The sequence below is a fragment of the Lottia gigantea genome (assembly GCF_000327385.1).
Source record: "Lottia gigantea unplaced genomic scaffold LOTGIsca_18, whole genome shotgun sequence".
Classification (NCBI taxonomy): domain Eukaryota; kingdom Metazoa; phylum Mollusca; class Gastropoda; family Lottiidae; genus Lottia; species Lottia gigantea.
This window is the reverse complement of record NW_008708301.1, coordinates 2063739-2076020: the sequence shown is the minus strand read 5'-3', so window position 1 is coordinate 2076020 and position 12282 is coordinate 2063739. Positions and strand designations below refer to the sequence as shown.

General features: G+C 30.7%; 1 protein-coding gene across 1 annotated transcript; it reads left to right on the top strand.

The window, feature by feature from the left end:
• Positions 1–222: 222 nt before the first annotated feature.
• On the top strand, positions 223–11800 carry LOTGIDRAFT_158844 (hypothetical protein; the record flags this gene model as incomplete). The annotated part of the gene is made up of 4 exons (XM_009052267.1): positions 223–343; positions 6629–6744; positions 8913–9016; positions 11710–11800. The coding sequence occupies 4 exons, from the start codon at positions 223–225 to the stop codon at positions 11798–11800; spliced, it is 432 nt and encodes a 143-aa protein (XP_009050515.1).
• Between the last annotated feature and the right edge of the window lie 482 nt (positions 11801–12282).

Genomic DNA, 12282 nt, shown 5'->3' with positions numbered 1-12282 from the left:
TGGTATTTGGAACAGAAATTTTATATTTATTGTATAGTATCTTTTAAGTTAGAATGGTTAAAGTATTGTAAGGTATATAGATAAGAAACTTTATTAAAATGGTAACAGTGTCACTAAATGTTAATCAATTTGATTCTTTGCTAAGGAAAAACTGTAAGAATTGCCCTGTTTATGCGAATATACAAAGCCTATTTACTACCAGTGTATAAAGTGATAACCATGATGGAGTACTTGTGTCCTTGCTGGCCAGTCAGCAAATGCTGTGATAAAAAGGATAAATTACGTGATAATTCTAAAACAAAACTATTTATAGTTGATACAGAACAAACTATTGTACCTACAGGTAAATATTTCTTATATTGATAAATATATATTTATTGTTCAATGAATAATCTCAAGGATGCAGAAACAGCATGCTAGCCTAGAAATTATAAAAGTGGCTGTAAAAAGTACAAATGTGGATTATAGGCAACTTGCAACAGTTGTTATAGTAAGTTGTATTTGTACTTTAAACATCAAAAATATTATGTATTGAGCTCCTCCTAAATACTGACAGATACTTATCTGTTCAACAATTAAAGTTCAAGCCCTTCCAGTTAAACCCATCCAGTTAAACTTAAGCTGCCTTAACTTGCATCTACTTCAGAGGTGCTTAGAACAAGGCTTAATTTAAGCCAGCTTAGTTTGGCTGTCAGAATGCCAATCGGTAACATAAAGGCGGATATGTCATGTCTACACATGTGCATCTTAACCGGTTCCTGTCGTTATTATTTTTGTCATAATGGGCAATGGTAATAATATCGTGACCTCTTTAACTTTAATGCCTAATCTGTCTTAGCTGATTGTTCTTCTGTGAAATAAAGTTGCTCATGGACTCTTTCAGTATAAAAAGTTACAGCATTACGTCCTACTCTTTCTCCCTGTAATACTATACGCTGAGAGTTACATTGAGTAGATATCACATGATATTATATTTGTACAATGATAACCTATTGACGTAACATATTGAATATTTAAAATATTTTACTACAGTTTATCATATTCAGATTACATATATTAGATATTTGATAATCATAACAGTAATTTATTCATAACACTCTATCATAATTCAAGGGTTATTACTGTTATCAACATATTGAATAACTTTTGATAGTCTATGATCTACAAGTTATGCTAAATGGTGTCCTGCAAAATTTTTTCTTATTGTATCAAATTGTACCACAGGGATTATGTGGTATACAATCAGAAGTGTGAAGCTGGGCTTTTGATAACCTATGTCTGTTATGACTCTGTTGTGATAGATTTATTGACTCTTTTAGTAATGGTTCTTCTGATTTATTCTTGTACAATTCTTGCCTTGACTGATATTTCAGTTTCATGGTGTAAGGAGATCTTCAGTGGCCATTACGATGTGTAAAACTATAGGGTTAATCTGAGTTTATCATTTAATAATTACTTGATAATGAAATTGAGTAATTTACAATATATGTAAATTGATAGTCAAATTGAATTAAACAGAAACCTAGCAATGTCTTATTGGTTCAGTTTTCTTCTCAAATACATTAGACTCATTGCATTCAAGTTTTCATCAATAAAATTGCTATGAAAGTTATTAGTTGTAATTAGATTTTCTAAAAATAACAAAACGATGCAATAAAAATAATTTTAAGCCTGAAATCAATTTGAAAATCTAATACCATATGGCAACAGGATAGTTTATCAAATTATATAGCCATTTGATTTAATCAGAGCCATGTAACAAAACAGTGAAAAGAAAATTAGCATAAAGCATGAATATGATTATAATAATAATGTCATAAAACTGGAGTAAACTAGAGGTTATTGGGTACAGTATAGTAATATGACAATATTCAGTATCAGTCTGTCAACTAGAATAGGATCTTATGACTCAATGTTCACACAATATCAACACTACAAACTGGATTGTTTAGTTTAACACTTGTTTTTTGTCCTAGTTTGTTGACTGTTTTTAGAAGGAGGTTTATAATCACTTGTAAAAAGAAGGAGTTGTATTTGTGATCCACTGTGTAGTGAAAGTTGGTAGACAATTGTTGTTTCAAGATAAAATTGTCACATTCCATGAATAAGTAACCTGGAAGTGAAGTGGTAGTTTTAGGATAATATCAGAAAATATCTTGGTAATAAGATCAGACGCAAGACAGAAAAGTAAGAATTTCTGAAGATCTGAAGATTTTGATTGTATCTTAAATAATTTATGTTTTTATTGGACAAGGTAAGATTGACTGTAATTCCAATATTATTGTCTTCTACTGTCAGCTCTATTTTTTCACCCTCTCTCCCACTTGTCATGAAGAGTGTATTGGATACAGACAAGTAAATGTTAGGAAAGATTTGATGAAGTTGGAATGACAATAAGATTTGACCTCTGTCAGGTCACTGTTACAAGTATTGATTTGGTCTGGAATCAAGATATATTTTTACAACATTTACATTTAACCATCTTGATTTATGAATTGTATGTGATACTACATGTATAACCTTTGAACCAGTAGTCGAAGGGTTACATTCACTTCTGACTTTCAACCAAATTCATATAGTCACTTGTCTGTTGTACTATGTAAACAGGAGGAAATTCATAATAGGGTATAAATATAGAAGCCCTTTTAATAGAAACTAATTTTTCATGAACTCAATCTTCAACCTGAAAGATAGAAGGGAATTTGAAGAACCAATATTAAAATTTAGTATTTCTATACTGTCAAATATTCATCTGTTTCACCCGATTCCAAATTTTCTGCTTCCATCCTTCTATTGGTGTCTTTGCTCTCTATTTTCATTCAATGATATCTGATTTTTTATTAATATTTGGGATGTCCATCTTCTGTTCTTTTCATCCTACAATCCCTGAGATCAGTGTTACCTAGCCTATATAATAAAATGAGAGGTAAACAAGGATGATGTCCAGCTAGAGTTACCTGTCCTGATTACCTGTCATCAAGGAATGTCTTTGATGTGGACAGACAGACCTAGAAAACTCTCTTATGACAGATCCTCTCTTTAATGTAAAAAATAGGATGAAATATAACACACATACTTCGTGACTATTTTTACCTTTAATGTTTGACCCAGGACTGGTCCTCTGGTTTATTGACTTCGATAATGAAAAAAGCATTTATTTTAACCTAAATGTTATCACTTCCTGCGTCTTGATTTATTCCAGATTTATTCTTGGATGTACATTGGATTTGAATGTCACGTGTGCATGTGATGGGAATCAAGATAGGCTTACTCTGTCATTAATACAAAGCATCATCATGTTAGGGAAATAAACTAAAAATATCTGTTGTCTGTACTCTCCATTATAACCTTAAAAATCATCCATGACATAAACATGACTAGTAAATAGAAAAGTTCAGGAGGTCTTCACATATATCAAGTAAATTATAGGAATATCTTGTTTCAAATATAGAAATATCTGTTAAAATAGAAAAAAACTATCTTAAAAACACTAGTTTCTTTTCTAATGAAACATATCTTTAAATGACAATATCTTCAGTGAACATAGAAAAATGTCTTTAGAATTCTAAATAAAATCATCTTTCCATTTTCAAGTGGCATTATTTAGGCTGTGCAATGTAATTCTTTCAAGTGTGAAATTGTTCATTTTGATACATAACAATATTCATAAGGTAATAGTTTTTAAGAGTTATAAAGAAGTGATATGTTGAAGTATTAGTTATCAACTATTGTTTATTATATTTCTCTATAACTATAAGAGCATGTAATTTGTTGTAAAACTCTTGTATTTATAATTCTATTGATTTTTACCTGGTCGACTGTCATCACTCCAGATTCAATCCGTAATAACATTCACAAGAATAAGGTGTGGTGAATAGCTTCCTACTTTATGGATTTTCAATGATTCATTTTTACTACCAGCGATGACGACATTTCTATGTTTGTCAATGTGAGTGTCTGTGGTTTTGTCATTTTATTTTTTCGTTTCGTTTCGGTCTGTGATAGTTTTCGAATAGCTTAAGTTACTAAAAGGATTTAGAATGTTACCATTTCTTACTCATTGTTTTCGTAAGTTGTTTGTTGTTGTATATGTCGTGTATATATGTAATGTTTAAATGACGTAGATATCTCTTTTGACTTATTCACCTCAGGTACAGAACATGACTTTCTTGAATTAATTTTCATGAATCTTTACTAACTTTTTTGCCAGTCATGACTGACAGGAACTGTGAAATAGCTATATTAAGGACTATTGATATTGTTGTTAGCAAGAAGTTTGTGAGGTGTGGTTCTTTTACCTGTCATATCTTGTGTCAGTTTCCTCCAGAAGGCATTATAGTTGCCAATGTCCGAGTATTTGAAGCTGAATCCCCATTTCTGAACCTCTTGCTCACAAAGATGCAAATCATGTATTTTTCACATCTGTACCACCCAAAACATGTAAAACCCCAGATGACAAGTGGTTTGAAACACAGAGCTCTAATAAGGCTTTTTCAAGGACAAGTTTCTCCCACTCTCTGATATCATAGAAAGTAGTGAGTTGGAGTGTTGTCTGTTTAGAGCTTAAGTACATGCAGGAAGATATAGAATTGCTTTTTACTATGTCATGACAATACTTTGATGAGTTGAGCTGTTAACCCCTTACATATAAAAATTGAATGACATGTCATACTTGTCTTAATTCAGATATTAATACGGGTCATGTTTTATAAAAATGTGTAAGATTTTGTTTCATTGAGATACATATATTGAAATTACAGGACAGACTAACATAATAAAAGTACCTGACTTATAACATGACTCACTTGTTTCTAGATCAATTTAAATCTATTGACTAGTCATTGATTATCTAACAGGTTATTTCCTATACAATGTATAGTGGATATGAGAGTCTGATAGAATTAAATACTTGTTTAACTTTTACAAGGTCTTGAAACATTAGAAGATGAAGAACCTTTGAATTTTGGGAGGAAGCAGATGGAGTCATATGCTTGGTTCTATTTTTTACCCTGGTGAAAATATCTGATGATTTGATAACATTATTCTAGACAGATACTGATGGTAGAGGAAAGATCTACGTCAAACATTTGGTCAAGGACTGATAAACTAAGATGTAAAATATTGATGTGTATTTCAGATTTTGTCTGTCTTCTTGAAGCTCATTCATTCTTCCTTTTTGTATCCTTCATTCATTCATTCATTCATTCATTCATTCATTCATTCAACATTCATTCATTTGCTATGTGTTATATTATAGAGGATAATAAGGTATTAGGTTAAGAGGGATGAATGTTATAAATCATTTAGTATGTTTATGATTGACAGGGAATTATCTCTTAATCCCTTAATCCTCTCAGAGCACCTGTTGTTTATATACTTATTGTATATGATTATTATTGTTAATATACTTAGCCTGTCAACAAATCATTTTGGATATTGGGTGGACACCATTTGAACAGATATTAAAGGTGTGAAAATGACAGATCAGGTTAATATTTGGCTTAAATTCATAGCCGTAGCAGAAAGACAGGCTGGATATTCTGCTTTATTATAGAATTTTACAATTTAAATCTTTTATTCATGTGCAGAAATCTTCTAGCGATTCTAAATTTTGATTTGCTTCATGGACAGAACACTGGACTACAGTGTTAGCTCTTCTGTTACCACTGACTAATAAAATGTTCATAACTTAAGGTGAACTGAACTTGTGAAGACCTTGATAAAACTATGAAGGTCGTATATACTTTGATGACTGATATTTTTCTCTGAGGACCTTAAGATATCTATATTAATATCTTTGTAAAATATGTCAATTAAAAAAAAGGCTAAAAGAAACATGATAACAGTCAAGAAAATTGGCATTGACAGAATATTAAATGGAATCTAATATATCCATAGTGCAGTACACACTATTATCTACCTTACAGGGATTAATGTAAGAAGGTTTTCTTAATTTTTTATTTGTATCTGGGACACTGATAGCATCATTTGCACCATTCCAATCAGACGTCTGTAGTTCCTGCAATTCCACTTAGCTAGGTGTTAGATGACATCACTTATTGCAAAGGGCCTTATGTGAAAAAGCAAATTTCTCAATTAGTGATGTCACAAAATTTTAGTGGAATTGCTGGAACTATAGACATCTGATTGAAAATTGGAATGGTGCAATTCCGTGTCCCTGATACACATAAAAAGTTTAGAAAACCTCTTTACAATCCCTTTAACTCATAAAGTTTGCCAACATTTTTACATTATCTTACTAAAATGAAACAGACAAAAGATTGGATTTGTTCAAATTCCTTTATACACATATATCTTATTACCACCATCTTTCAAAAGAAAACCACTTTGTCGCTTCTTGTTAATTGAGTATAATTTGATTTGGCAAGATTTTAGCGATTTGCTATTCGTAGATTCTGTAATATCTTTGACCAATGTGAAACTATGAAAAAAAAAATATGGTTGGTTAATATTTTCTTGCTTTCCAAGCCATCTTTTACTAATATGCCATTTATAAAAAATATGCATTGGTGTATGTTACGATGTCTGACAAGCTATGTTTGTAGCACCTGCTGTGTATTATAGGTTTTTATTTTTTAACTGAATATTGAACTGTTTATAATTTCAGATTCCTCAGTGGATAGATTAAATGAAAGACGAGGATCAGCTCCACTAGTGTCTTCTGGTTTTTCTGGAGAAGAAACCATGGATACCACTCCTTCTTCCACATCTTCTCGTTTAGCGGTAAGACCATTTTACTTATTTTGAAGACTGGTCTGCTTCACATTGAAAAAAATATCATGTCTGCCATTGTTTGTTCAACATTCTCACAGACATAAGCCAAGTTTACAGATATCATGATGTCACCAATGAAAACTTAACCCTATTTAAAACAACTTACTATCCTGATTTCATATCAACCATCTAAAATCTTAAGATAATTCATACCAGTAGTGACTGAAACATTATTCATACGTTTAAACTAACCAAGGGGATATAACTCTGTCTTTACTTTTAGTTTATTTGGCTGTTAACTAAAATGATGTTTGTACAGTTGGAGTTAATTTAGAAATAAAGAAATATGTCTATTTGTAATAAGGGTTTCCTTTTTTTCATAATTAAAGTATTCATCATGGATATTTTCATCCTAAAAGTTTATATAGAGGATGACATTTAATATCAGAAACAAGGTACTGGATCAAGTTAAAATAAATCTGTTCAATTGTAAGTTTGAAAATTTTAATCAGGAATCTTGAGCAAAAAAAAAAATCAAGATCCATAACAATTACCATATTGCTAAACCACAGAGACAAAAATTGAGGAGTGCCTTAAGGTGCTCTGTAATTGTAAGCAATTCTCCTGCAGTCTGCAGTGCTTAAAATATCTGAATAATTCAGATTTAGATGGTGTAAAAAGATTTGAAAATAATGATTTACTGATGTATGTCAGATAGTAACATTTAAACTTATAGTATAAGACAAGATAAGGCCATATATATTTTGTATTACATATTTTACATTTTCTGTCACATGTCATACATTTGATCTTAAAGTTGCTCCAACCTTAAAATCCAAAATAGTCCTATGGAATGATTGTAAACAAGTGATGACACTGGAGAGTTCATTTAGCTAATCAATTAATTTTCCTGAATTTAACCAACAAAATAGTGTATGTAACAAAAATTGAAGCGACTGGGACAAGTTTTAGAAATCTTAACTAAAGACAATTCCAGAGTTCCTGTTCCAGTCATAAAATCAGATTGCTGTATTTCTTTTAAAACAGGACCTATTTCATTTTGGAAAACTGGACCTATTTTTTGTCACATGTAGTGAATTTTGGTAGATACTGAACTTTTTTTCTTAATGCATCTGGGACAGTGTCTTTAAAAATATTGTAGATGATAAATATCTGCTACATGTTACTGATATATGATACAGATTAAATGTGTTTTATCTCACACTGTATTTTACTTATGTCTTTTATCATAAAAAACCAACATCATATTTCACATTGTATTATAGCAGTACTGCATGTTTTAGATAATATCATGCATACATATGAAGCTACTAAAAGACATGTACAGCATGTTTTCATAGATCAAGATTCTATGGTATTTGATTATGTGGTGTTTTTCTTTGGTATATGATGGAAATAAATTTTAAGATCTCTTACGATAAATACATGTTTTCTCTGAAGTAATACTATGGTTATGGCCTTCTATGATTTTTATCGGGTATATATATATATATATATACTCCCTAGGAGTTTTAATAAAGATATTCAAAAGACTTGTTTACTTGACCAGTTAGTCCATCTTGACCAGTTAGTCCATCTGGAAAATTACATAAGATTTCTTTCCTTATACAGGATTCAAACTAAGACAAATTATTTAAATTTTAAGATCTCTTACGATAAATACATGTTTTCTCTGAAGTAATACTATGGTTATGGCCTTCTATGATTTTTATCGGGTATATATATATATATATATACTCCCTAGGAGTTTTAATAAAGATATTCAAAAGACTTGTTTACTTGACCAGTTAGTCCATCTTGACCAGTTAGTCCATCTGGAAAATTACATAAGATTTCTTTCCTTATACAGGATTCAAACTAAGACAAATTTATTTAATTTAAGCTAAGTTACAATATCTTTTGTGGCCATTTTCTCGGAAGGTAGAATATGCTTACCCATTCAGAACATCTAATACATTGAGCTGTAACTAGATCTGTTAACTTTATATTATTTTTAAAAATTCCATTTGGCCAATGATATTAGTAAGAAGATTTATTGCTACAAACTGAGCTACCCCACTGCCATCCTATCTATTTGTAAAGTTGATAGTTTAATACAGGTATATATCTTATACTATCTTCTCAGTTTACATCTGTTCTTTATTCTCATATTTCAGAGTTTCTTCTCTAAGAAAGGACTACGTTCAAATTTAAAACGAACCAAAAGTGTGACCAAACTTGATAGAAAAAGATCAGCTTCACAAGTTAATGAGAACGACACGTAAGTACCTCAATAAGTGTTTAATAAATTGATGTAGTCATCTTATTATATGTTATACCAGCATATAAATATCAATTTCAACTCCGTATACATACCACATGTGTTACTTAAAAAACAATGATAAATGCAGAAGAAATGAATTAGACCCAAAAATTTCAGATCTTTTGGAATGGTTTACTAAAATTCTAAAAAAGATCTATTATTACATGGAAATGAATAGTTTGAAACAACAATTGTATTAACTGGAAAATTTCAGGTTTCATTTCTATAATGATTAAAAATTGCTTGTTCCTGGAACAAAAAGCAAATCAAAAGAATATACACTGAAGGATAATATTATCTTAAAACTACTACTTTTTGATATATATATAAATGATGATTTAAGTTGACTGTGATATTAATATCTAATTTGTCATTTTTCTATGTTAAAAGTTTGTGATATTAAGAGATCTTGTGAACATAATATTTAAGTTAAAGATGATAATTTAAATCTCATTTATGTTGATGTTTTAACCTTAAATACAAACATGTAAATTATAAATACATATATACATAATTTTTTATAGTTTACAATTTTTCTCTCCGTGTCCTAGTTTGCTAGTATTTTTTCAAAACTCTAATACTCTATCCAAGCTAAGCTACTTAAGATACAACTTAGTGAAGGTAAAGAACCCAAGACTATCGAGTTTATGGCATAGCAGTTGTATTCAAGAGATACAGCCTCTTTGTTAGGTTGGTGTCTGTGGGGATTGGCCCCAGTGAGAATTAAACCTTCTTCAGTTCGGCAGAGATTGATTCATTTATACATGTATAGTGTCTCTGTACAAAATCAAAAGATATAGATTTTAATACGTTTTTACCACAAAAGAGTTCTCTTGGCCTTAATTCTTCAAATTTTCTGAGTAAAAATCTTCTGAGTATCAATTCATTCCTGGCGATGGAGCTGTAGAGATAACAGGAAATAGTGGCAAGAGATCGTGAATGTTAAGGTTATTATTCCATACCACGCCTTTAATTATCAACTAGTTATTTTTCCTTATCATTTTCACTTCCTCTCTATTAATTATATGATGATTTAGGTTGTTCAGGTTATCCAGCGTGACTAAATGCCTGAAAGGTCACCAGTTAAGACCAACTGTAGAGACAATATGTGTCATCTGTTAATTCATAAAATCTGTACTGTGTCCAGAGTTGTTGGGGAGGCAAGGCATGTTTTTTCCAAAGTTTCAAGTTTTAGAAAATTCACTTAAGATTTTTCATATCATGTATTTTCAAAGAAAATATGTAGGTAAATGAAGCAATTATCAATAACAAGCTTGAAAACATCTAAGCAATCAGAGTTTAATTTTTGGTACAGTAGCTAACTCAATACAATGTGACTTGATTGCAGATTAAGGCTATATAAAGTGAAAAGTTTTGATTGACCCTCTTGACCATAAGGACGTACAGTACTGAAAATTCTATATATAGACTATCTATGTAATCTTCCAGTCTGATTTTCTAGTTATCTTGTTTTCCAGTTCATTTCATAACTTACAGTTTCAACAACTGTAAATATTTCATCATCTGAAGATAAGAGACAAATTAGACAGATAAATATACTATAAACAAGATAACATATAGATGGGGGAAATAAAATTTAAAATTTCTTTCTTGGTATTACTCTTACACTAGGCACCTTTCCTACAAAATTCATATGCAACAAGGATAACATCATAATTGTACAAGTTTGCATAGAATTGGGATTCAAAACAGTTTCTGTTGAATATTTTAAATTGTTGCTGTGAAGGATGTATATCTGTGAGGAACAATTGTATTTGTTAATTGAGCTAATCAGAAGGGTCTTACATTGACTTGTCTTTGAATTAAGGTAGACTATATTTTGGGATCTATCTTAAAGTCAGTTACATTTTTTCCCATGATCCAAGAATATGGAAAGGTATATTTTCTGATGGATCTTGTCTTTCAAGTTCAATTGTTTTTTTTTGTTATTCTTGTTTTTCATGATTGAATTTGTCTTGTCATTGATGTTGCTAGGTGTTGTGTGAGATTCTGGAATCAGCGACGTTGTTTTGTATTTAAAACAATGTTGATCAACCTATTGTGATTATAATGGACTATTCTAGATTTAGTTCCTGTTACTGTATATTTCGGAACCTAGATTATCTGATTTACAGGAAATGGGTGTCGATTTCTCTTTCCTTTTGAACTTCTCAGGAAATTAATATTGTCAATATTTGTCAGTTAGTTTATTAAAGTTGTTTAAATCAGCAATATGTCTGTGGCTTCTGATGATTTTGTTTTTACTCCGACTTCCCCCAGGAGTCCACTGAGTCTGATGAGTCCGAAAGAGTCTGAAAAGTCCGAAGAGTCCTGCCTTCAGAAGACTCCAATTCGAGTATGTATACTTTTAATGACATTTCTAATTTCTAGGTTTTTCGTCATTTGCAATAGATTGTCATTCTTGCTCAATTTTGTCGGCTACATGAATAGAATTCAATGGATATCAAATCTCAAGTCATCTCAACTAACCTTCCATAACTTCTTATATACTATACTAAGTTGCTGGAATGTTCTCACTAATACTCTTAAAAAAACTTAGAATACCGTTATTTTGAAACCTACTCCAAATCAAACATTTATAGTTGATGGAATTAAGCTTGGTATGCCCTTTAAATTGATATTTATTATAGATTAATATTTGTTATAATGATGTTTGTTGTCAAAACTGTGGAATTATTGTTACAAGATCATATTTCCCTGGCAGATTTATTGATCTTCTGAAATATAAGTCTCAGATTATAATGGACAAAAATTGGTGGTGAAATTTGAAAATAAAATGCCACAAATCTAGATAATTGGTTTTATTAGTCTAAAATGTTTTCACAATTTTCATGGGAATTTCGAGTTGAATATTTGATGGTGTTGGAATTGTGCCAGGTTTCTACAATTCACAATGAATTAACACCTTTTATATAAGAGTTTTTATCACTTGGTAGGGAATAGATTCAAGCCTGGTTCACATTGGAGTGGTGGACTTGGTAATAAACTTTTGGACTTTTGACATTTGTTTCGGATATTAACATTAATCAGCAGGTAAAAGCAAACCAAGCAAGCCCATGTAAAAAATGCAGGATAAGAAGCCTACGCTGCTAATATGCTAAAACAGATTTAAAACTATTATCATGGTACATGCTTACTGCTGAGAAGGTCTGAATTATTTCCAAGGTTGTTTGTCACATGATTAGGATGTATTGTATGATCCA